The sequence below is a fragment of the Gloeophyllum trabeum genome, assembly GCF_000344685.1.
Source record: "Gloeophyllum trabeum ATCC 11539 unplaced genomic scaffold GLOTRscaffold_00013, whole genome shotgun sequence".
Lineage (NCBI taxonomy): Eukaryota > Fungi > Basidiomycota > Agaricomycetes > Gloeophyllales > Gloeophyllaceae > Gloeophyllum > Gloeophyllum trabeum.
Genome location: NW_006920422.1, coordinates 513,599 through 537,516, shown reverse-complemented (window position 1 = coordinate 537,516; position 23,918 = coordinate 513,599). Strand labels below are relative to the sequence as shown.

Genomic DNA, 23,918 nt, shown 5'->3' with positions numbered 1-23,918 from the left:
TGCTTTGTAGGCCTGTTTATGTATCTGTAGTAACTTTTATGAGTAAATCTGCAGGAAGTCTTATAGGTTCGCATATGTATGTGGCTCGAGTCTAAGCAGACTCAGTACCGTAAATGGTATCCCCGGACATTCACCGGAGTCCGAATAATATGGCATGTAGGCAGGTTCCCCGCGTACTTCAGGGGGAGCTTATTTATCTGAGGTCAAGTTGATAATTTTTTCCGAAGGGATTGAGCAGTCTGTCCAGATAGTTCTGTCACAGTGGTGTTATTCCTATTATATATATTGTGCTATGATAGATTCATGTGTCATGAGCCATGAAATTGGGGGAGAAGGTTAGGCTACGCAGGGGAGAGTCAGCCCATGGAGGGGAGGGTCAGCTCATGCAGGGGAGAAGAGTTTTAGCCCACACAGGGGAGAAGGGTTTTAGGCCATGCAGGAGAGGAGGATATGGTGGGGAGGGTGTTAGGCCATGCAGGGGAACTGTTCAGATTTGTATGCACATCCTTGGGTGTGCCCTGGAATTATCCATTATGGTAAGTTATAGTTGTCTGAGTCTCAGTATATTCCACTTGCTTCATACTGCTTATCTCCATTTGAGCTCTTAAAATTTCCCATCATGTAGACAGAAGAGCTGTATGAGCCTATGAGGTGACACATCAGGGAGATCTGGTATTTCCTCCTTTTTGTAATAATATCTCACACTACATGTTTTTCCAATATTGCAGATTTGATTCTCATTATAGTCTATTCAGCTCTATGTATCCTGACTCGCCCACATACAGTTGAATCCTATTATTCAATGTGAGGAGCTGATCATTGCGAAGGTGTGATTCCTATGGCGTAAGGAAAGCACCAGTGAGTGGGTTGAGGCGGGAGGCAACGCCACCGGGAACGCCCGAGCCATGCACGTGGCGGCAGCAGCGCCACCGAGCCTGTAACCCTACGCTAGGGTTGACAAGCCATTGAGTGGCGTGGGAGATCCCTTACGCATTTCGAGACCGCTATACCGAAAGGGGGAGCAAGCTCCCCCAATCATTAGTATCGACCCCTCGTAGAAACTGTTAATGGGTATGACCGTTGATACAGACTATGGAATCCAAATGGAACTCATGTGGATGGAAGCATACATGCCTCCCTAGGTAGCTACAAATAAAGGTACAGTACAGCCGACTGCATGGGCTATAAATTGCTGCTTTCCCTCAAGTGAATGAGCGGTAGCTTGTTGTCCTGGACGGGAATAAAAGGCGATGTAGCGATCAGCTTCAGCGGTGGATAGTGCCTTGATCTGATCGACATGAGTCAAGGCAGTTAGACCCTGGTAGTCATGATCACTACAAGATCCCATGTCGATTACTACAATGACAGGCTTACCTGCGAGACTGGGTATTCGCCGCGAGCATTGGGGACCGCAATGTACGTCCCTTCACCGCGCTTAGTATTTTCAGCCTACGTACGTCCTCAATCTTCAGGTAAGAAACAAGAATGCTGCTCACTCACGATTTTTACGCTGATCTCTGTCGCAATCAAGCGGTCCTCTATCTCACCCACCCGGCCCTCCATACCACCCAATCGGTCCTCTAACCTACCCAACCTATCCGCCACCTCCCGCATGGCAGTGTGAAGTTCTTCCCGCATGGCAGTTTGAAAGTCCCGCATGGCAGTGTGGAACCAGGGAGGAGGAGCAGCTACTCGATAGTCAAAACATGCCACTCAGGGAAGAAATGCATAGAGAGACACCTTCTGCTGCATTCGCTGGTGTAACACTGTTGGACTTGTGCGCGTCAGCCACGGCGTCGACGGACGGTGCGGCTGTCCCGCCCATCGCTGGTCAGAACCTGGTCAGAGGGCCCGGTCATGCTGAAGACGTCGTACTTACCTGAGGCCAACTCGGCGCGGTGTGCGTGAAGGCCTGCGTTCGCCGCGTCCTGGCTGCCGGAGACGTCTTGGCGCTGGGTAGGGATGTCGTAGCCTGTTTGGATGACGGGGGGCTGGATGGCCATCTTGGTAATTAGGACGGTGCAGTCGCGAGACGCGGTGCGTCCTATCACGTGCGCGTATAGGGGTCTTTGCATGCGCGGTCTCTGCTAACACTGTTCCATACACTGCCATTACAACTACTATCAGCCTTTTCTCCCCTCTACTGGAGAATAACCTCCCTGGAGCGCCGTTTGTCGCAGAATATCTCAGTTGCGAAGCGTATACGTCCAAGCGACCGTCTTTTCCCGCCAATACAAGCTTCAAGGGCAGTTCGTCGATGGCTATCACCTCCTGACGAGGCATACGGAACAACCAGGAATACAAGCCGCTCCTCTCGCAACTATGCGCATCCGAAGATTAGCCTTTGAATTCGCTCTCGTTCGTGGAACTATGGACCTTCTATCTGCAACAGCGTCTATCACCTGCTCCTAATAGTTGTGGCCTATGGTTAGGACGGACCATGGTGAGACAGGACTATCCGTCCGTCGATCGACTCGATTGGGTTGTCCGACACTAGACCGTCCGTATATATTGCTGGAGCGATCACGTACCTAATCGACCCGTGCTGGGGGAACGTCGTCTGCCTCGTTCTGGAAGTTTTGCACTGGCCTGGACTCGGACCTCGGAAGTCCATTCTCAGCGCGATTGCCTCCTTCATATCTGAGGGTATAAATCGGAAAGTGACATCACTCCGTCGAGCCTAATGGTGGACGGCTGCAGTACGTAACTTGTACATGTCATCATATTGGCTGAGCCTGCGGGCCTCGTACTCTCTGTCCACCGCAGCTCCGGCGTTGGACTTACGAGCTATGCAGCCTCGCAGGGGTGTGCACGGGCGCTTGAGCCTGATCGGCCCTGGACAAAACGTGCATCTTTGAGTGCGTTGCAAGCTTGATCAATATAGCACGGAACTTGCCGAAGGATGCAAAAGTGTTCCGCTGTCCCGGATAGAAATCTGGGGGAGAGTGCATCTCGATCAAAGGCCGTGTACTGCACGCGATTAGATCCTGGGGCAGGGCCACTAGCTTTTCGACCGGTTTGCTCCACTTTGGACGCTGTCAGGTCTTGATATGTACAGCCATCATAGTCACGGTAAGTCGATCACAATGAAGCTCGGAGAATGTCTGACTTCTGGAGTGCGGAATAGCTGCGTTTGCTGCCTCATGCTTGACACGCCGTAACTGGACGTCAATCACGTTTATTACGCCTTTCCATCCGCTTCCTCCCCCCTCCCGTCTCTTATTAACCCAAAGTGTCTGTCGCTTCGACCAGGCTTAACCTCCTCTCAGGAGCACCATCTCCCCGTCGTCGTACGCCGTCCGCCATGCCTTCGAGGGCCAGCTCTTCCCCCGCTCCCCCGGAACTCGGCACGTTCATCGACGATGGCGCCCTCCAGCTCGTCGAAGTCCTGGGCTACGGCGGCTACGGCGTCGTCTACCGCGCCGTCGACCCCCGGTCCTGCGATCAGACCTCCTATGCCGTCAAGTGTCTCATCCATGCCAATATGCACGAAACGTCCCGCCAGCGACAAGTCCACCTCCGCGAGATCGCCCTCCACCAGCGCGCCTCCGCGCACCCCAACGTTGTCACCCTGCACCGCGTCATCGAGGAGCACGACTACACGTGGATCGTCATGGACTATTGCAGCGACGGCGACCTCTTCTCGCAAATTCTCAACAACCGTCGCTATCTCGGGCGAGAGCGGCTCATCAAGCGGGTCTTCCTTCAGCTGCTCGACGCGGTTGAATATTGCCATTCTATCGGTATTTATCACCGTGATCTGAAGCCAGAGAACGTTCTATGCTTTGATGAAGGCCTGCGGCTGGCCATCACTGATTTTGGTCTCGCCACAACCGATGCGCTCAGCGATGAGTTCCGCACAGGCAGCATCTACCACATGAGTCCCGGTACGTCTTTTATTTCGGCGTCATTTCGGAGCGCCACTGATCTGCCCTTTCTTAGAATGCAAAGGCGGCGCCTTTGCGCCCGAGGGGACATATGCTCCTATGTTCAATGATATATGGTCTCTTGGTATCATCCTTCTTAATATTATTACCGGCCGCAATCCCTGGCGGTCCGCATCGGACTCGGATCCGACGTTCCGCGCGTACTTGCAGAACCCCGCCGGCTTTCTGCCCACCGTCCTCCCGATCTCGGAAGAGGTCAACGCAGTCCTCGTTCGGACGCTGGAGGTGAACTGGCACAAGCGCATCACACTCCCTGAGCTGCGGCGCGCGATCAAGGGCGTGCGCTCCTTCTACTCCGAGGACGTCATCTTCCAGGGCAGCATGGCGCGCTGCCCGTGGGAGGCGGACATCGACATCGAGAACGACTCGCCCGAGGAGGACGTGCCGCCCGCGAAGTACGTGTCGCACTGGAGCAGGGACACCGACTCGGAGATGGTGTTCGCGACCGCGGCGTCGCAGGTCGAGTCGCCGTGGATGACGTGCTCGCCCGCGGCCGCGACGTGGGGCGAGAACTCGTTCACGCGCTCGTCGTCGCCCTCGCCCGCGTCCTCGCGGAAGTACCGGTCCGCGCCGCACACGCCCCCGTCGACGCACTCCATGTCGTCGCCCGTGGGGTCGATACCTTCGTTGCCCGCCACGCCGCGCTACCACGACGCGGAGCTCGACACTTCGTACGATATGGTGCCCGTGCCCGCGAAGCCGGTGCTCGCTATCAACACTGCCTTCGGGCGGACAGATTACGAGGTTGAGTCGAATGCGATGGTCTCGCCTGGCTCATCGGCGATGCAGACTGCTATCGACAGCGCGATCGAGAGTATGGCAGACGCGTGGGACTCGAGGTACTTCTACACGAGCGCCACCTCGCCGTCGAAGGAGTCGGCGATGATGTCGTCAGCTGTGGACGTCGGAATGATGGACATGGCTATGGACGATGAAGACGTGCTCGACACATCGTGGACGTACTCTACGACGGACGCGACCGAGTCGGTGGCGTACATGTCGTCGCAGTCGACGTCTTTCGGGCAGCGGAGTTCAGTCACAGGTCTCGAGCTGAATTTCCAGACCGAGTACTCGTCGGACGAAATCGAGGAAGAGGAGGTCATAGAGGACACAAAGCCGCCGCTCTACATCCCCTACCCGCGGTCGGAGCGCAGCATGTCGGTATTCCAATTCGATTCACCGCTGCAGCCGCCCCCTCTGACGTCTCCCTCCCCGCCGTCGTCGAAGGAGTCTCGCGGCGGCGAAAAGTCCAATAAGGGGTCCAGTATATTTAGTCCCATCAAGTCCGCTTTCCTCCGCTCCTTTTCTCCTACTTCCTTCGCCGCGTTCCACTCCCCGCGGACAGAGAAGCAACGCTCCCTCACGCCCGGCTCCATGTTCAACCCCTCCACCCCCTCGACGGCCGTCTTCCACGGGTCGTCCTCAGCATGCACTAACACGCATTCTTCCCAATTTCTGTCATCGGCATCACCCCTATCTTCACCCATGGTCGTGTCTCCCGTCTCACCGCCGGTGACTACGGCCGTGTCATCCAGCGTCGTCCGGCGGAAGGAGGCTGCTGCCTCGCGCCTCCACAAACGACGGCGATGGTTCTCGCTATCACGCGGCAAGCTCTTAGCGGCGGCCTGCGTACCATCTTAACGCATTGCATTGACTCTTCACGCATAACCTTATTGATCCATGGCATGGTACGAACTTAGATCTTATATTGGGCAGTCTGGCTGCTGTTCGGCTATTGTATCTCTACTCTGCACGTCTATACGCGTACACAGGTGTACTGTTAGTCATGAGGGTTGACGCATTTGTACCATATCACGCACGCAATGAATGTATGACCTGCATTACACCTCGTATGCTTGGAACGAGTGAGAAAACTGGGGAAACTTTCCCTTCTGTGACTTGCAGACTTGACAGCCTCCGGACATGCGTTTTGCTCGAGGACCGGCAGTGGCGCTTCACGAAAGGGACTTTCTGATGCAGAAAGGGGAAACCAGGAGACTCCGTCATTAACAGTCTAGGCACAGGTTCCGAGAGCAGAAACATCAAAGCAGCGACGAACATTACCACGTCCGAAGATCGACTAATTTTCTACCGCGTTCCCGCTCGACGTCACCCCTTCCTCTCACACCAGAGCCTGCATCCAGCCTCCTCGCGCGTCCCCCAAATCCGTCACCCATACTAAGCGGCGCATTCCCTGCCTGCAGCATCCGGAACAGCGTCTTGATGACGTTCAGTCGATTCCGGCTCCCCCACACCTTCGCACTGCAATCCTTGATCCCAGCCGCCTTGAGTATTTGGTGGATATTGGGATTCGTTGCGAGCCCGAACCCGACGGGCCGCGGCCTGAGGATGATCTGCGTCGAGCCGAGCTTGGCGTGCATCTCGGTGAAGATGGTGCGCTTCTCAAAACGCTCGACCCAGTCCATGTTGCGCAGGGCCTGCGCGTACGCCTTCTCCTTCGCGCGCCCGATCTCGTCGTCCTTGCCCTCCCCGTAGCCGACGAGCCCGTCGCCGTTGCCCACGACGGTGAGCACGTACATGCGGTGAATCTTGCCCTTGCCTGTCTGCTGCGTGATGCGCCGGACGAGCAGGTCGTACTTGTGTAGCGCGGCCTGGTCGTCGCGGGTGAGGGGGACGATCTTCAGCGGGTCTACGTCGTCCTCGCCCTGGGCACCTTGAAAGTCGATTTCTTCCTCGTCGTCCTCGGATGCCACCTGGCCTCTTTGCTGCGCTTCGACTTCCTTGGTCATTTGTTCGACGAACATGGAGGGGTCATTCCGGCTGATGATTCGTGAACGATGCCGAGAGTTTTTGAGCGGCTCAAGTTCTTCGGTGTCGAAGGAGTCATAGTAGGGATGAGATGTCAAGAGATTGGGATACTCTTCTGCCTGTTCCCGCCGGCGGTCCTCCATTGCCCGCTGCTCTTGCGCGGTAGGCTTAGCACCCGGGTTCTGCGTAGAGTACTGGCGAAAACATTTGGAGTTTGGGAGCGTCGAGCTGGATGCAACGCAAGTCGACTGGCTCCGGCGTATGCTTGCCTGGCAGATTCTGGCAAGCTTTTGCATCAGCGTGAGCGGGCAAGGGTGGTACGCTGTGGACTTCAATGAAACGGGGACAACGAAGCTTTCTGTGACTGTGGGAAAGTATGTATTAGGTAACTACTATTTCCTTTTGTAGTGTGGCTTGCGAGGCGCCTTTGTACTACTACCCGCTCGTATGGCCTCCAACGACAATTCTGAAAACTCTGCGAGATCCCAGCTTGTTGGTTCTGATATTGACAGCTTATATGGCGTCATTGACAAAGACAAGTAAGCTTGGCGTTCCGTAGGTGTTTTTGTCCTGGCGGATCTGTAACGAGTGAAGCTATTGAAGGGTGTACGGCTTGAATCTCACTGTCCCCGAAGATGCGAAGGCGGTCGTGAAACCCTGGGAGGAGCGCGAAGATACAACCTTATTCGCTGAGTCGAACGTGGACGATCAAGTGCGCTCATTCCATACGTCCTGTCGAAGAGTAAAGGTGTGACCTACGCGCATCAGCTGATCCTCCATATACCCTTCACGCAGAACGTGAGGGTGAAGTCTATATTGGTGAAACTAGGTACGTAGCTCTAGACTCATACTGAGAACCGCAATTGACACATTCAGGGCGAGGCGAGGTTACGCCACGCCAATTACGAATATACGCCAATCACCCTACCATAGTCGATTTCGCCGAAGCCGAAGTGATTACCCCTCAACTCAACCTTGCTCTGCTAGAAGAGTCAGGCGTCACAGAGTATCCCTTACGTGTGGCCGCATTTGCAAACGTCAACACGCTCTCTCTCTTCTTCGTAAGTACGCTGCGTCATGCGTGCATCCGTGCGTAACGCTAACGGACCTTGTGAACAGAACGAGTCGACCGGGGGCGAGATGACGAGGATTTACTACGTGGGCTTCAAGGGCGACGCTCGAACGCCACGGAAGGAGGCGAACTCGAAGATGGTGGTTCCAGCAGCGAATGCGGCGGACGCTCGGATTACGGATCGGGTCCTGGAGAAGGCTGGCGCCCAGCAGACCACGGCTCGGTAGATGCAGTTGTACTAAGAGAGTGTACTAATGCTTGTATTTCTAATACCACCCCAAGGCTGTTACAGTCCTTCTGTGTTGCCGGGGATGATACTTAATTTGCTGGTATTACGTGTACCTCCGCCTTCCCCTCTGCCCAGCCAAGTTTTTTCTCTGAAGAATCTCGACGTGGTGATACGTGTCTTTCGCTGCTCTCGCAGCGCTCACCATAGAGGAACTTTGTTGCAAGGCCGGCATTGTCCTGATGCTGTCGGATAATCTTCGGGTAATTACCCCGCCTCGATAAACGCCCATATTCGAGTCAGTTAGTTGTACTAGTGCTAACGTGTAGTAGCCAAGACATCGCTGATGAGGGCTAATCCTGGCCGTCTATAACCTGTATTTATACCCTGAAAGCCTCCTTTAACTCTGAGCTTGATCCTGAGCCCTTTGTGAGCCCTACAGCCCGATTACAATATCATGGCAGAGCCACCTATCGACCTCAAGACACTCCGCACCCCCAGCGATACACTCAAACCACAAGCACACGCGAATGACTCGAAGGTAGACATCAAAGATGACAGTACGCTTCGAGATCGCGGCGTTCACGAGCAAGGCCAGGACCAAGTCAGCGGCGAGGCTGCGACTGTCGTCCCACATAAAGCGAAGTTGAAGGCGAACATCCAGTTTGCGGCGCTGTGCTATTCTCTTTTTCTAGCTGGGTGGAATGATGGGACCACGGGCCCCTTATTACCTCGGATACAAGAGGTCTATCATGTACGTGGACGCGCTTATTAGGAAAGTGCTCGGGTGATGAAATAGCATGCAGGTGGGCTATGCAGTCGTTTCGCTGATCTTCGTCTCGAATTGCATTGTAAGTGCTCTTCAGGTAGTAGGGCTACTCTGTGCTGACACCAGCACTCGTGAATCGAGGGTTTCGTGGCAGGTGCTTGCGCGAACGTAGCTTTGACACATAGACTGGGGTTTGGGAAGGTGCGTGTGATGTCTACAGCTAGCCTTCAACGAGCATTTTCCCGTGAAGGACAGCCGAGATATATATAAGGTCCTCTTGAAGAAATTCGGAGCGGCTTCAACGCTGTCCTGCCTTTCTTCTTTCCGAAATCGACCTAGCCATACACGTTCTAACCGACGGGTTCCGCAGGCCATAGTTCTGGGTCTGTAATCCTCCGCGCTGTGTATATTTCGACCAGTTCATTGGCTGCGTGAACTTCCACCAGGCACCGTCCTACAGACTTGCGCATATATAATCCAAGCCCCCTCCCCGCCCTTTCCCGTCTTTGTGATAGCATATGCCATCAATGGCTTCGGCATCGCTCTTCAGGTATGCCCCCTTGAGCCTCGCCCTCCATACAGGCTCGCACTAATCCGAACGACAACTTGTTTCACAGGACGCCCAAGCGAACGGCTTTGTCGCGAGCCTGAAGGACAACCCGACGACGAAAATGGGCATAATGCACGCTGTATACGGTGACACGCGGAATGTTTGCGAGCTGAACGCGTGACTGGCTAACTGGCTTCCTCAAGGAACGGGTGCTCTCTGCGCACCGCTGGTAGCCACGCAGTTCGCCCAGCTCCGCCACTGGTCGTACCATTTTCTGTGCTCGCTGGGCGTCGCAGCCTCTTGCGGTGTCGTTCTGTCCGCCGTTTTTCGCTTCAAGACACAAGACGGTGCGTCTCATTTGTTCGCCTTCATTCTCTTCAATCATTTCACGTTTGCGCACCACGTAAGAATGCTACGCGGAGATAGGCCAGGCCGCGAACGAGTCCGGCGAGAGTGCGGAGAGCGACTACAAGCAGATCTTTACGTTGAAGGCTGTCCACCTCCTCGCGATATTCAGCCTCATATATGTCGGCGTCGAAGTCACTATCGGAGGTTGTTGCCTATTTCCGCTGTGCTTCCAATCATGCACTGAATAAGGGTGCAAAGGATGGACCGTCACGTACGTTATCGACACAAGGCATGGAGGTTCTTCGTCTGGATATATATCCTCTGGTTTCTTCGGCGGACTGACCCTTGGGCGGGTCGCTCTTCTATGGGTTAATCATAAGGTTGGGATAATTTGACCAGTCTGGCCCCAGGCCACACACGCAAAGCTCATGCGCGTTACAGGTCGGTGAGAGGACGGTACTTTTCATATACGCCGCTCTTGCCCTGGGGTAAGTTCCCCTTGTCTCAACCTCATACCACCCTCATTGATTTCTGCTGTTCGCAGGCTGGAGCTCGTTATCTGGCTCGTCCCCTCTCTCATCGGCGGCGCTGTGACAGTATCTATAGTCGGTGTGCTGCTGGGACCGATGTACCCAATCATCATGAACCACTCCGGGCGTATCCTGCCGCGTTGGCTTTTGACAGGTGCCATTGGATGGATTGCAGGGCTAGGACAGGCGGGTTCAGCGCTGATTCCATTCATCACGGGTGCCTTCGCATCCCGGTTTGGTATCACCAGCTTACAGCCTGTGTGAGTGCGGTTCAAGCTTTTCAAGTCCATGCAATGCTGAAATAGATACTACAGGTTGGTTGCGATGATGGGATGTATGATCGCGATATGGGCCATTGTACCCAACAGTCCGCGACGTCCGGATTAGACACCAACGATAAAACGAAATAATGTTACGTGTTATAATGAACCACAACAATTCAGACGTTCGCACAAACAGTTGATGATGTACCAGACAAACGTTATATACTGAGGTTACACCAAGCGGACGTCACAGGAACCTCCAGCGCATCACCGCTTTCTTCTCGTCCTGCTACCGTTTGTTGCGGCTTGCATATTTGCACGTCCTTTTTGCCGTTGTACATCCGGAGATGTAATCGAACCCACTGATGATGCAGCCGACAGCCTGGTCGAGCGTCTCGGCCGGAATGATGACTCATCCTCATCGCTGCTCGCCCTCGAAGACCGTCCCTTTCGTGAGGGCTTCCTGGGCGACGCAGGCAGCGGCGGGACATCGTCTTCGAGCTCCTCCAGGGTGTACGAACCAGGTATACTGCGGCTGAGGTCCGCCTCTTCTTTCTGTCGCTTGGTAGGAGTGGGATTGTGGTCGGTATTCCGACCGCGAGTACGTTTGCTGGGGGGAGGCGTCGGGGAGACAGGAGGAGAAGGACTGGGACTGCGTGCTCCATTGAACATAGCCGCTGCACTGGCGTGGCTTTGCTCTGAACCATGGCTGGAGCGGAAGAATAGCTGTTCTGGGCTAGGCTCCGGTTCGGGGGACGGCGTGTCAATAGTCTCATCGGGATCGAATGCTCCAGGCAAAGCCCTTCTTTGGGACTCAGAGAGAGATTTGTCGGCGCGCTTCGGGGACCCCCGAGAACTGGCGAGCGACGCTGAGAGCGAATCCGACGTGCTCGGACGAGATGGTGCGAAGATGGACGCCGAGAACTCATTTGCCGGGGGTTCTTCCTGTTGAACAGGTGCCGACTGCTCATTCGCAATGTCGGATGCTGAGACCATCGCAACGTCTTTGTCATTTTGGGAAGGTTCTGTGGCGGGTAGAGGTAGCTGACCGTTGGTCTGCTCTTCTGCTGTATTTTCAGCAGGGAGATCCTTCGGCAGCGCCAGGGAGGGTGGTGTAGGAGGACGGTCCAGATTCCTGGGGGTGTACCTGCGCTCGGGCGACCTCTTCAATGGTCGTCTCTTCGACGGATCGTAGAATGCGTTAGGTGCTTTATTAGCGCTCCCCGTCTTATTGAATAATGAATTCCCTGGGAGCACCATTGGCGAGTTGGGCTTCCCAAGTCCAAAAAGACCATTCCCATATTTCATGCCAGACGGACCGGCTTCAGCCACGGCCGTAGGTCTCGACAAGGGGATCGGTGGGGGCGCGGGGGGCAGTTTCAGGTTGTCCCAGATAGTGCGGCGTTCTGCCGGCTTTGTCGGGACGAACAGGTTATCATTACGGCCCAAATTTTCCGGGGTAATAGTTGTAGTGGACTTCCGGGACTTCCGGCGACTAGTCGCATCGCCGTTCGCAGACTTACCCTTGCCCAGGGACAGTGCCTCGAGCTCTTCTTCCAGTATTTGTCGCTCAATCTCTGGCATTAGGGACAGCAGTTCGTCGAGCATTTTTCTGCGCTCGCGCGCCATTTTCTGAGCGACGCTGTCGCCTTCCACGTGGTGTCCCAGAACCCCCGCTGAGAATTGGCGATCCAGCTTGATGGCGGTGGCGTAGTTCCCCGCACGGACAAGTCGTACGCATATGAGGTCCTGGATGATGGGTATTGACTTTGCAGGCACACTATCCGGTGGGCGGAGGCAGAAGTCTTGGAGGATAGCTTCTTCGAAGCTATTTAACGGGAATGATAACAGCTGCGTCAGAGGGACGGGGCGGGGCTCGGCTGAAATACAGAGCCAGGTTTACTTCGAGCAGATGAAGGACGTGGTGCAGACCACTCACGGGTGAGCATCCACTGTAGGATTTTCCGAATCATCGTGTCCCGCATCTCGCTCTGCGACAAGAAACTTCTCTGGTACTGCCATGCCTCCAAAAGACTCGAATCCGCGAGAGCAATCACATAAATGTTGATGTCCTTTGGCGCCATGAGGTGTGGTCGTACTGTGCGGACATATTGCCGGATGTATGAGTTGGCCTTGGATTCAAGACTAAGGGCTTCCATGATCTTGGACACGTCGTTCCTTTGTACACGGGCATCCGAAAGGTAGCTGATTGCCCTCTACCGTCGGCGACAGTTCAGTACGAGCGAGGTTGCGAAAGGGTAACACGTACTGGAATGTCCGTAGTATTGTCCAAGCACCAGTACGCCGACGCAACACCCAGAAACGGTGGCGGGACCACTCTCTCGTACGCGAACTCATCTGCTCGCGTGTCCTGGTAGAACAGCAACAGATAGTAGAGTAGACAATCCCGCTTGAGCCTGTCCCACGAGCAGTTACGTATGGCGTTCACGAGCCGCCGCAGACCCTCTGTGTCGGCTGGCGGATAAAGCGAGGCGGGGTCGGATATTCTACCCAAGCGAAGCAGAGAGTCGAATAACAGACAGTCGGATAGTTTCGCGCGCCGCGTCTCGATTTGTTCGCGTACGGCGACGGTCCACGGGAAGAGTGTCGAGCTGCGAGTGAAATACTTTTGCCAAGGGTCGTCTTCTGGGTTCCGGGGATCCTCAATCATCTCCGCATCCTCGTCCTCTTCTGCGTCAACGTCAATGCTCCGCTCTCGCGCAGGGTGGTCCTCCACCACCTGCTCCTCCTCCTCGTCCTCTTCCAACAAATTCAGTGCAATATCCTCTTCCTGTGGGTCTGCCATTCGTCACGCGTTGGAGTTGAGAAAAAAGCAGCACTCACCGTTGTGTCCATTGTTAAATCCTCTGGCTCGAGACGCGTCGAGGTGGCCATGCGTGACGTTGAACAAGAACGTGTTTCGGCAAGACGCGAGACGTTGTTGCTGGTTATTAGCGCTCACGTACGCGCTGTCTCTCGGCTGAATCAACTGTGGATCCTGTCCTTCGTCGCCGGAGAAAGCCAGGCAGCCACAGAACGACCGATGCCACAGTGAAAGAGGTAGGAAGTTGGTTCGGTGGGTCACGGTGGCGCTGAAAGATGGCCACACGTCGCGCGACGGATGTCAAAACGTGTGGCGGACTCGCGGTTCCTCCAGTTCCACCTTCGCCATGACAAGTCTTGCGTGGAAATCGACTCGAAACCTGGTCCGCATTTACTGCGAGGAGCTCTGCTTTTAACCTGTCTTGAAATATACGCAATATTCGTTGTGTAGGCGGCCCCACAGCGCGATAGCTGTAGGGTCGCGCTCTGCAAATATCTGGATAACCTTCGTCTCCAGACAAATCACAAGCCAACCAGGAGCTGTTGACAAGCTTTTTTAACGCGCCGAAACGGATGGACGGGATGCTCTTTTGCGATACAACTCCGAGATCGGTCATCCTACTCCCTGACTGCGGTCCATGGCATAGGAGCATCTAAGTCTACGTTTCCCCCGCTCCAGACAACCCCCACATTTCCACTAATCCCTAAGCTCCTCCATTTCTCGGAGAACAGCACAACTGCGACACCCACAGCAGCACTAGGTTCGATCACCATCTTCATTCTTTCCCAAACCAGTTTTTGCGCCGTCACTATCTCTCGCTCGCTGACCGTTATGACTCCTTCTACGTTCTTCTTTATTATTTTGAAGTTCCTGATCCCGACCGGTGTCCGCAGCCCATCTGCGACAGTCGACGTGACCACTCGCTCGACTCGCGTTCCGGACTGGAATCCTCTGTAGCAGTCATCTGCCAGTTCTGGCTCGGCTGCGTAGATCGGGATATTATGCGCCTTGGCCACGATACTGCACCCAGCCAGCAGTCCGCCTCCGCCGACTTGCACGACCAATGCTCCCAGCGGCTTCCCCATCTCCCGTGCTTGTCGTATCATCTCCAGGGCTACTGTGCCTTGGCCAGTGATAATATCGTAGTGGTCGTACGGAGGTATGAAAAATGCTCCTGTCCTCTGTCTCACTTCCTCGCAGACGCGCTCGCGATCCTCCGCCAGAGGAGGGGAGAGAATCACTTCTGCGCCATAGCCCTTGGTAGCGTTCTTCTTAATCACAGCACTCGTCTCTGGCATAACGATGTAAGCCTTGACATTGTTGGCCTTGGCCGCGATAGCGAGTGCCTGAGCATGGTTGCCCGAGCTATGTGTTATGACGCCTTTCTCCAGCTCGGCCGGGGATAGCTTCGAAACTGCATAGGTCGCACCTCGGATTTTGAAGGCGCCTCCTTTCTGTAAGTTCTCTGCTTTGAACAGGATGTCTGTATCAGCCGGGGCGAGGGCTGAGAGTGATACGGAAGTCAGAAGCGGCGTCAAGTGAATAGGAGAAGCTGCGAGGACCCTCGCCGCCTCTTCGACGGATGTCAGTGTTGGTATCGTGCTGTCCATGCCCGTGTGAAGGAATGACGATCGTAAAGTGATAAGATATAGGTGCAGCGGCCAAGTCGGGCCGGATTAGCCGAGTAGGATCTGCCAGGACGGTAAATATGCCAGTTAGTTCATTAACGTGCGGCGTTGACCATCCTCGTATTCAACGCGTCAGCTTGTGTGGGGGCAGCCTCTGTTAGCCCTCTCTCTATACCAACGCAGATGCCCGTGCTCGTCAATCAGTCGGGGCAAGTAGTATGATTCGAAAGGCGCTTCATCTAGCAGGTGAGAGCACTCCAGAACGCGATTTGGTCATTGTGAGAGAGCGTTGACAGTATGTCATAGTACAACGCACTCATTAGATATTAGCAAGTACATATGTGGCTCGAATCATAAACAGATGCTCGTTCAACAGACCTTCACCCATAAAATCAAGACCGATGCGAAGTCGTACGCCGTATTTTTGTGCCTTCAGACTAAACGGATGAATTTCCAGTAGCGCGTGTTTGGAGGCTGGTGTATCTGTCAGATGCACTCCACAAGCAGATAGATAGCACTTACCGCATTGCTGGGTGCGCTCTTGTCTGGAATGATCAAGAAACAACAGTTGAGTGAGTCGTAAGCCATCAATATTGTCAATACGCAAGACCACTCACGCTCCACAAGGCATTCGTAGCATGCTACCTTGTTGTGCGCTACCGACCACAGGCTGCACGTGGAACCCTGCATCCAGTGGATGTCATTATCCCATATGATGGTCATCTCTTCAACGCCGTTAGCCTGACGGGGTCCGGGGTGAACAGTCTTGGTCATGGTGGTATGTTGGATTGAATGTGGTATCGTATGGATCCGAGCTCCTTATATGCTGACGAGGACAAAGGAGGGCACTTTTGAGGCGAGGCATACGTAAAAAAGGCCACAAAATCGGAGAAGTAGGTGTGGTTATGCCTTCTGTGGATTTGATGGTTGATGGCGGGAGGAATCTACATCCTTCAGGGTCGCTCTCGGGAGAACCAATACAGGGCTGTATATAGCCAAAGATGTGATCCGAGGCCGCGTTGATATCTCCAGGCCGCAAGCATTATTTTTGAATTGGCCAGGATAACCCCAAGCGGTCCCTCTGGATTTACTCATCGAATCTCGCTGATGAGTTGAGGTGAGAAGTCAGATACTATCGAGAACACACTTCTCTAACACACGCAGCGCGTTTCGCCTGCCAACCGACAGCATGGTATCGAAGGGTCAGTTGTGGCAATGGCCACAAAGAAGACACCTGTGGTTACATAAGCGCTTTGTCTCGTGTTGATACGGGGTAGGACCCCGCATGCACTTGGGCGTGACCGAACCACCGGTTATTAGTGCTTCCGTGTGGCTCCCGAGCACTATCGGTATATAAGGTCCTTCGGAATATCATGAAGTCCCACAAGTCGGTCTTCACTGAGCCACCCTCAGCTATACTTATCATCATGGCTGAAGAGTCGTACGAGTTCATTGACAATGGAGTCAAGATGTACTTGGTCCTCGATAAGATTAGCGAGCGCTTTTCAGATCCCTGCGTCGCAGTCGAGAGACATAAGCAAGGTGCGTCTGATTTCTGGTCCAATTGACGAGCAATTGGTGAAGAGAAGTGATCCCTTTGGCAGGGAGCCATCATATGGTAAGTCGGTCTAGCAACCTGATGTCCTTCGCCGACTTCCTCATCTTCTTATCCCAGACGTATATTGTCACTTTAGAAAGTGGAATCAAGCGACTCGTTAGAGTCAGTTATCCGTTTCTCCGAGATTACGGTTCTGGTATTGTGCCGCCGTCGAAAATGAAATCTGAGGTGAGGGAAGCGTATCTGTTACTCAAGCAATCCGTGAACGCATGACGTAGGTCGCAACCATGAAGTATGTCCGAGAGCACACCCGTATCCCAGTTCCAGAAGTCCTGCATTACGACGGAGATGAAGATGGAAGCGTAGGCGCTGAGTGGATGGTCTTGGAATTCGTGAGTGACGGCTCGTACCCCTTGAAGGACAGTGTCTAAAATAATCTCAGATCAACGGTTTATCCCTTTACCACCTATGGCCCGACATGTCTTGCGACTCGCGTCGCGCAGTCGCCCATTCTCTCGCGAACGTTTTCCATCAACTCCTCGCTCTCAGATTCAACAACATTGGCAGTCTTCAAGAAAACGAGGGGGGAGAGATTTCCGTCGGTCCAATGACCTTCATGCCCTCCAACAACACTCATCATACTGCTCCCCCCGATTCCACCAAGTGTGGCCCCTTCGTGTCTATTAAGCAGTGGATCCTAGCTCTTGCCACTGGCGACCTGGATTTCGAGACTTCCGACACTGACACGTCAGAGGGCTCTGAACGCAGGGCTGCTGTCGTACAAGACATCCAGGCTACCACCGTATTCGACGATGAGTCTCTGCAGGACTTCTGTGCTATTGCCTTGGAGCACGTCGACCTCAAGCTTAACAATATCCTGGTGGACCCCAACGATCACACCGCCATCGTCGGCGTCATTGACTGGGAAGGTGCAAGGACTGTGCCCCTCTTCGCTATCCAACCTCGGTGGTACCTCGGTATCCAACACGCTACTTCGGACGAGAAAAACGAGATGCAAGTCTATACTCGTGCGGCTGTGCGATCCCTCGACCCGGTCTGGTTTGCCGCTACGGATGACCAGGGGCGTAGCCTGAGAGAGGTGTTACACCGTGCTATGTACAGTCGGTGGGACCCCGTTGTGTTCAGCTTCGAAGGTACGGATGTGTACCAGCGCGGTATACCGCCAGCTGGTACGGATCCATGAATTCTGGTAGTGTAGCTATATTCACACATGGCATATCTGTCTTATCTGTTGCTGTCCGACTGTGGCCGATTTGGAATCAAGTATGCATATTCTCATGTGGCTGATTTGAGGTGCAAAGGTACGGTAGGGAAAGGCGTGAATGCCATTAGCATGCGGAATAATATCCGACAGATTGACTACATCCAATCGCTCCGGAGGGTCCGAACCAAGCTCGACGCCACGGGAGATGCTATAAGAGCTCAGACACCCTCCAATAAACGGGGCTGGGCGGCTGGAAAGGCATGTCAGAAAATCGGTGTGGGACATAGCAAGACAGCATACCCTTTTCTCGGTAGTGCTCGTATCTGCAAGTCCTTATGAGAACCTACGTGTAGAACGATATAGGGCAGAAAGACGCACGAGCTTTAATGCACTCGTATATCACCACTGTCTTCAAGGTCACGGAGACGATGGAACAAGTGGACCTGGTATCATATTTCCTTCCCATGCGCCAAGGATCCGGGATATCTTCCTCGCTGCTAGTATCTATGACCTCTGAGTCCGAAAGAGGTTCGCGCTGAAGGGCTTGATGCCTTGAAGACGACATGATGCAGGCGTAGGATAGAGTGAGGATAGAGTGAGAGGCGCCGGAAGAGGGACAGTTGATTGAGGCTTTGATCGTGAAGGGCTACAAACCCGCCTCTATTTAACTTGCCTGCTATGTCGCATCAACAATCGAACCGGCTGTAAGTTCAGATATCGGATCGAAGAATCAATTGCCCTTCGCCAAAAGTGAAGTCGGTCAAATCTGTGAATAAGAGGCTTTCCAATCCCAGCATTCGACCAACGCCGGGTTCGGGCTCGGGCTGCTCGTATCTCAGGGCTGGAAGTGTGGCTCAGAAGGGTCTTCGGACCGGTGCTTCGAATCAATCAGGAGCATCGGCCCATATCGGGTGCAAAGTTGACGAGGACCCCAGAGGGAGATCAAACATACTGAATGTGATATGGGAAGGGACGTATGTACTTGCATGCTGATGCACTTGTTGACGAGCTTCTTTTCGGGTCCATGTATTTGGCGAGGCACGCCTATAGCGCACGACCACTGTTTCGAATCAGGGTCGAAGCAATATATGAATATGTGATCCTAATGGGCATACAACTCACCAGGATATGTCCTGCGAGGCCTTGAGCGGGTGCGAACTCAGCAAATTATATTGGCACATTTTCCCCCACTTCTCTTACTCATCGAGTGCGAAGATAGGCATATCCAGTATTTTCCGCTTCCTGACCATGCTCAAGTCCTCCCCCTGGCTTCGGGTTGAAGTGATTTCAACTCCCTAGACGACGCGTAAGCTTAAGATAGACGAGCGACACAGAAGGTGTGACTGGACCATCTTTCGGCTTGGAGAGCACGGCGAACGCACATCACAACTGATAGGCTATGGTGTCTGCCTGAGCCATACGCGTGTACTGACCTGGTCCGAGAACTGAGCGGAAGCCAGTAGATGGGGAGTATAGAGGATTTCCTTGTCATTCAGTGATGCATTAACTTAAGTCCGTCGACGACTTTGAAGTTACGGCCCGACTGGGTTGGCCCGTCGTGTGACATCACATCTGGTACCGCGATCATTGACTGCTCCTGGTGAAAGCATCGTCCTAGTGAGTTCGACCCAAAGCAGGAGGTATCCCAAACGGATATGTGGTCTGTTGTTTGCCTGATTTCACCTAGGAGAACACCTTTGTAGTCATCCCATTTCTTATCCTGGAAGCAAGCGGGGGCGGCAAGGCCGTACATGTGATTTCCCCCTTCAATTCTTGACAATTTCCGAGTACTGTCTCCGCATGTAGCGTAACACAGAAGCCTACCGGTGGCGAGGGGTCATGAAGATACCTGAAACAGGTCCTGAGAAATGGAGGGATGGACGAGCTAGTTTAGATCTGATTCGTGAGTGATGCAGACCTTGGAGACCGAGTTACCTCGACATACTGCCCACTGAGCGCAGGCATTGCTAGGGCACGCTGCTGTGCTTTTCGTGAACAGGGATGCGTACTCTTCCGGTCGACTCCGAGCATGAAGACTCAGACCGGTTCATTCCGAGTGATTGCCATTCGTTGCGCGCCTGGCTGCCAGTGTCTACTGCCAGCAAAATTACCTCTGCCTGTAGACCTCTTACTATGTCGCCCTACAACATGCCGATTCTCGAAGCTAATCTGGACTCTGGATGATAATTCTCTTGGAACATCAAGGCCTTCCGCGTCGCGACACGCGGCGACGCGACTCCGATAACTTGAAGCATGATTTGAGGGTAACTCAGGATCCTGAATAGCAGAAGACAGGCCCTGCCAGTGGCAGTGAGGCGGCTGATAAAGAATACGTTGAGTTGGTTTGGCAGTGTTGGACGACGTAGGATAGGACAGCGATGTCGGTATGTGCGCGAGTCGATGCCAAGTGAAGACTCTCTGGTCCGGCCCCTCTTCGCTACGAACGGGCGGCGAAAAATCTAGCACCAGTAATTCCTTTACACCCCCACTTATTCTTGCTTATGCCTGCCTGTGCGCTTTGCTTCTTCCGCTATCATCTGCCGCGAGATAGAACTAAAGCAGTCCGAGAATGGCGCCCGCATGCACGAAATATCGTCCTTCCTTTCGGCGCTCTTATTGATACGGACATTCACTGCGGCCAGGAATCAGCCACCTGCTTCAGCCGATTCCTTCTCCCTCCTTCGTAAGGTAAAGCAAAGGCAGGGACTATACTATACATATATGCGTTTCGGCGCCGGTCAGTTCCGTATGCTGAAGACAAGCATAGGCATACCACGTATGGATGCGTTTTACTGGTGAGTGAGAGCGGTCGTGTCATGAAGGTGCTTTAAATTTCCACTGTTCCTCAAGACTATTTCCGTGGTGTTTCTCATTCCTTCCTCATTCCTAGACCTGAAGGTAAGTGGACTGGCGAGGGGACCGCGTTCCTGCTGGTGATTTCCGGGATACGAAGTATCGTCATTGATTATCTTAAAAATCAGAATTGACTGAGTCTGGGAAACGACCAGCAAAAATGCATTCACGAGGTGGTCTACATGACACAAGGCTACATTAAGGAGAGTACAGATGTGATGCCGGTACATGATATAGGGAAAACTCAGAAGACTCTTGGACAAAATATGCTCACGAAACGGAACGAAGGACGGGATTCAAACTATTTTGTAAGACGTGAGTCAGACTATTTGCCACTTATGAGTAGGTCCCTCACCTTGCACTGTCTGACGCGTGCGGCCCTAATTGATGCTATAAATCTCCCAGTAAACATCATTCGGGGGCTAACGGGCTTATGAATCAGCAATCTGAACTCTCTATGGTAGAAGACCCTTACCGCAGTGTCCGGACCACTGACGTCTGGTGACAAGAAATTAAGCGTTGTCGGGTGAGCTCTGAAAGCACCTGATATGGACTCACGTTCGACTAGACATTTGTAAGTGGTGGTTTTCTTGGTGACAGGGTTGAACGTCCCACAATACGAGCCAACAGCCCACCGAAGTCCCTTCCGCCACTGCCTGGTAGTGCCGCCGGGGCCTCCAGGTTGTGCGGGCACAGTTCCCTCAGACATCTAGCGGGGTCTGGAAGAGTGAGCGAATTACTGGACCACTGGCAAGTGTTCATCCGATTTTACGGCGGAGGATGGTGGCTTACGCCCTTGAGGCCTTGAGCCTCAATTGTCCGCCAAGGAAGTATTACCAACTACGGCGGACAAGCTGATGCATCAGAAGGATGCAGGGTCGCAGTACAAAGGAATAAGGTCGAAGGTGTAACCCGGAACTTTATGCTACACTCCTCATTGGTGTTCTGGAATTCGAATATGAAAAGATGAATATAGGTAAACTTTCTACTGACAAATCTCCCCCATCACTTTTCCCGCTTTCGGGGCGAACCTGGTGAAGGGTGCAGCCACACCTTAGTCAAGGTGCGAATCCGATGTTCACCGCAAGGGGGCTTCGCATCAACATGTCGGATCATCGGGATCAGTATCCCGGCGGACCTGACGGCCTGTGTGGCTCAGGTCAAGTGGCACTTCTGTCGAGTTAAATACTCCCACTCTAACCTAACACTTGCGCTCTCGAATTCTACTTGAGAACACCCGCTATGTCTACGGAACTCGAAGTTGTCACAGCGATACGCCCGGAGGAGCTTTCCAAGAGGCTTGCCAAGCAACTTGGTGAAAATGTTAAGGCGATGCAAGAATTCGTCCAAGGTAAGCCGGCACCGTTTCGAAAGCTGTATCCAGCTAAGATACGGACGACCCAGGGAGTCACCATAAAGTATGATTCTGTCTACACTTACGATGGTAGCCCGCCTAACCTGCAACAACTGTAGACCTTCATTGCAACTTTGGAGAGCGGAAAGGAGATATTCGTGCGAGTCCATTTCCCATATTACAAACGATTTGGGGCAGGTTTGTCTCCGGCGACGAAGATGCCCTCAGAGGTAAATCATATGTCCCATTTTGCTTGCAACGAGTGGCTTACTTTGTTTAAGATCGCCACCATCAAGTTTGTAAGGAAACATACTGAGATCCCAGTTCCCGACATCGTAGCATATGATGCAGACAGTGATGGAGGCGTGGGCGGCGAATGGATGGTCATGGAATATGTGCGTCTCTAGGGGTTTGACTACTAGCGGTTCGAACTTAGCGTATGAAACCGTCAGGTGCATGGAATCCCCTTGATCAAGGCGTGGGCTACCACATCCGATGCTCAGCGTCACAAGATCGTGGAATCTGTTGCGGATGTCTGGGCTGATCTTCTTCGCCTCAGTTTCAATCAAATTGGGAGCCTTCAGGAAGATGGCAAAGACGACTTCTCTGTCGGGCCTATGACCTGCTTGCCTTCTAATAACAGCAGGGATATAACACCCCCGGATCCTTCGCATTGCGGCCCGTTTGACAGCCCCAAAGATTGGCTTCTGGCTGTAGCTGCTAGGCACCTCGATTTTTCTCAAGCAACAGTGTGCACCGCCGAAGAGCGTGCACCTATCGACAAAGTCGTAGAAGAGCTGCTTTCCAACCCACGACTCGAGGCAGCAGCCGAGCTGGAGATATCCAACATCGCCTTACACCACATCGACATGAACGTGAGCAATATCCTCGTCGACCACAGTGATCCGACTCGCATTGTAGCCGTTCTCGATTGGGAGGGTGCTCGGACAGTTCCGCTGTGGGCGATTCAACCTCATTTCTTCGCCCATCTAGAGGAAGCATCCGATGAGGAGGTACGAGATCTGCAGTTGCTCACTCGTAGAGCCATCGGCGAACGAGTGCCTATGTGGCTCCGCGCCACAGGGGAGGAGGGGCTAAGTCTCAGGCACTTGCTGAGAAGAGCAGAGTGGAGCCCGTTCAACTTTCCTGAGTCGGATTATGAATACGTCGACCAGCTCCTGCAAGGTGTGATAATGTAGTACAGAAGCGATGTATCAACATGAGTCCAATAAGTTCGTGTGCCAGTGGCCATCATGATTAGCATACCGCTAATGGTGTATACGACCATACCACGGCGCTCTCGCATTGTAGTACCTTTCGAGTTTCGAGTAGCAGCGTGTAGCATCTACGCCTGCCTCTCAGCAGTGTCCTCGTTGGGACAGCAATTTAAGGCGACCATCAGCGAGCTACTTCTGCAAGCCGGTCTCTTCTCTCTCCCACGTAATGGACCCCAATATTAGGAATTATACAGCGTCTCGGCCCTTAAATTAATCATCTTAAGGGCCTTCGAGTCGATGCTAATCAGTCTGGAGAACGACGAGTAAATTGGATCCGAGCGGTGGCCTACATGAAGTAACGCTACATTAAGGAGTGTACAGATATCGTGCCGGTACATGAATTAAGGAAACTCAGGCAACTCGTGAAGATAGACTAAAACGAATGGAGATGACGATGTCATTAGGACTGACTGTTGCCCCTTGTGAGTCGCGATTTCGAAACACAGGTGGCTTCCTTACCTTTCAGGCATGCATAGTGCGCCTCCTAGTTGACGCTGTATATTTCCCAGTATACATTGTTCGGGGGCTAGTGGAGGGGTCAGTGTTCTGAATTCTTTACGACGGGAAGTATTACCTGAGTTTGGGGGGAAGACTTGTCTGGAGGTGTTAAGTTCAGCTCAGCTGGCAGTTGGGAGAAGCAACCGAGGCAGACTTACGTTCCAATCTACAGTAATAAGTAGTGACTCGCTTTGTGGCTGGGTCGTATACGCCACAGTACGAGCCCT

At 53.4% G+C, this 23,918-nt stretch overlaps 10 protein-coding genes across 10 annotated transcripts; 5 read left to right on the top strand and 5 right to left on the bottom strand.

The window, feature by feature from the left end:
* Positions 1-1,138: 1,138 nt before the first annotated feature.
* Positions 1,139-2,003, bottom strand: GLOTRDRAFT_107716 (uncharacterized protein; the record flags this gene model as incomplete). Its single annotated transcript, XM_007871155.1, has 5 exons — positions 1,139-1,318; positions 1,375-1,449; positions 1,501-1,688; positions 1,741-1,827; positions 1,880-2,003. The coding sequence occupies 5 exons, from the start codon at positions 2,001-2,003 to the stop codon at positions 1,139-1,141; spliced, it is 654 nt and encodes a 217-aa protein (XP_007869346.1).
* Positions 2,004-3,337: 1,334 nt separating this feature from the next.
* GLOTRDRAFT_20475 (kinase-like protein) lies at positions 3,338-4,091 on the top strand (the record flags this gene model as incomplete). The annotated part of the gene is made up of 2 exons (XM_007870955.1): positions 3,338-3,887; positions 3,943-4,091. Coding segments are annotated over 2 exons (699 nt in total), but the record flags the coding sequence as incomplete, so codon positions are not given.
* A 1,569-nt stretch (positions 4,092-5,660) lies between these two features.
* Positions 5,661-7,040, bottom strand: GLOTRDRAFT_112184 (uncharacterized protein). The gene is made up of 3 exons (XM_007871154.1): positions 6,007-7,040; positions 5,768-5,918; positions 5,661-5,703 (listed from the first exon to the last, which is right to left on the bottom strand). The coding sequence occupies exon 1, from the start codon at positions 7,010-7,012 to the stop codon at positions 6,008-6,010; it is 1,005 nt and encodes a 334-aa protein (XP_007869345.1). The 5' UTR covers positions 7,013-7,040; the 3' UTR covers positions 5,661-5,703; positions 5,768-5,918; position 6,007.
* A 123-nt stretch (positions 7,041-7,163) lies between these two features.
* On the top strand, positions 7,164-8,137 carry GLOTRDRAFT_80344 (DUF1000-domain-containing protein; the record flags this gene model as incomplete). The annotated part of the gene is made up of 5 exons (XM_007871153.1): positions 7,164-7,255; positions 7,320-7,428; positions 7,485-7,545; positions 7,593-7,777; positions 7,836-8,137. The coding sequence occupies 5 exons, from the start codon at positions 7,164-7,166 to the stop codon at positions 8,013-8,015; spliced, it is 627 nt and encodes a 208-aa protein (XP_007869344.1). The 3' UTR covers positions 8,016-8,137.
* A 334-nt stretch (positions 8,138-8,471) lies between these two features.
* GLOTRDRAFT_117624 (MFS general substrate transporter) lies at positions 8,472-11,797 on the top strand (the record flags this gene model as incomplete). The annotated part of the gene is made up of 9 exons (XM_007871152.1): positions 8,472-8,574; positions 9,230-9,333; positions 9,401-9,479; positions 9,537-9,680; positions 9,742-9,885; positions 9,940-10,061; positions 10,123-10,169; positions 10,226-10,471; positions 10,526-11,797. 9 exons carry the CDS (start codon positions 8,472-8,474, stop codon positions 10,596-10,598), a joined length of 1,062 nt encoding a protein of 353 aa, XP_007869343.1. The 3' UTR covers positions 10,599-11,797.
* GLOTRDRAFT_140575 (uncharacterized protein) lies at positions 10,523-13,377 on the bottom strand. The gene is made up of 4 exons (XM_007871151.1): positions 13,319-13,377; positions 12,744-13,265; positions 12,414-12,690; positions 10,523-12,354 (listed from the first exon to the last, which is right to left on the bottom strand). The coding sequence occupies exons 1-4, from the start codon at positions 13,367-13,369 to the stop codon at positions 10,742-10,744; spliced, it is 2,463 nt and encodes an 820-aa protein (XP_007869342.1). The 5' UTR covers positions 13,370-13,377; the 3' UTR covers positions 10,523-10,741.
* Positions 13,378-13,867: 490 nt separating this feature from the next.
* Positions 13,868-15,700, bottom strand: GLOTRDRAFT_117622 (tryptophan synthase beta subunit-like PLP-dependent enzyme; the record flags this gene model as incomplete). Its single annotated transcript, XM_007871150.1, has 2 exons — positions 13,868-14,850; positions 15,544-15,700. The coding sequence occupies 2 exons, from the start codon at positions 15,698-15,700 to the stop codon at positions 13,916-13,918; spliced, it is 1,092 nt and encodes a 363-aa protein (XP_007869341.1). The 3' UTR covers positions 13,868-13,915.
* A 653-nt stretch (positions 15,701-16,353) lies between these two features.
* GLOTRDRAFT_95811 (kinase-like protein) lies at positions 16,354-17,688 on the top strand (the record flags this gene model as incomplete). The annotated part of the gene is made up of 5 exons (XM_007871149.1): positions 16,354-16,468; positions 16,531-16,544; positions 16,602-16,712; positions 16,763-16,876; positions 16,927-17,688. The coding sequence occupies 5 exons, from the start codon at positions 16,354-16,356 to the stop codon at positions 17,686-17,688; spliced, it is 1,116 nt and encodes a 371-aa protein (XP_007869340.1).
* Positions 17,689-20,942: 3,254 nt separating this feature from the next.
* Positions 20,943-21,271, bottom strand: GLOTRDRAFT_132271 (uncharacterized protein; the record flags this gene model as incomplete). Its single annotated transcript, XM_007871148.1, has 3 exons — positions 20,943-20,984; positions 21,038-21,060; positions 21,121-21,271. The coding sequence occupies 3 exons, from the start codon at positions 21,269-21,271 to the stop codon at positions 20,943-20,945; spliced, it is 216 nt and encodes a 71-aa protein (XP_007869339.1).
* A 533-nt stretch (positions 21,272-21,804) lies between these two features.
* GLOTRDRAFT_95810 (uncharacterized protein) lies at positions 21,805-23,115 on the top strand (the record flags this gene model as incomplete). Its single annotated transcript, XM_007871147.1, has 4 exons — positions 21,805-21,913; positions 22,115-22,146; positions 22,198-22,311; positions 22,369-23,115. The coding sequence occupies 4 exons, from the start codon at positions 21,805-21,807 to the stop codon at positions 23,113-23,115; spliced, it is 1,002 nt and encodes a 333-aa protein (XP_007869338.1).
* Between the last annotated feature and the right edge of the window lie 803 nt (positions 23,116-23,918).

Bases quoted from the DNA above. Each gene is read 5' to 3' on its own strand.
- GLOTRDRAFT_112184 (XM_007871154.1), bottom strand. From the start codon at position 7,012: ATGCAAAAGCTTGCCAGAATCTGCCAGGCAAGCATACGCCGGAGCCAG.
- GLOTRDRAFT_140575 (XM_007871151.1), bottom strand. From the start codon at position 13,369: ATGGCCACCTCGACGCGTCTCGAGCCAGAGGATTTAACAATGGACACA. The intron at 13,266-13,318 runs GTGAGTGCTGCT...GCAGACCCACAG, and splicing joins ATTTAACAATGGACACAACG to GAAGAGGATATTGCACTGAA. The intron at 12,355-12,413 runs GTGAGTGGTCTG...TCTGTATTTCAG, and splicing joins CCTACAGTGGATGCTCACCC to CCGAGCCCCGCCCCGTCCCT.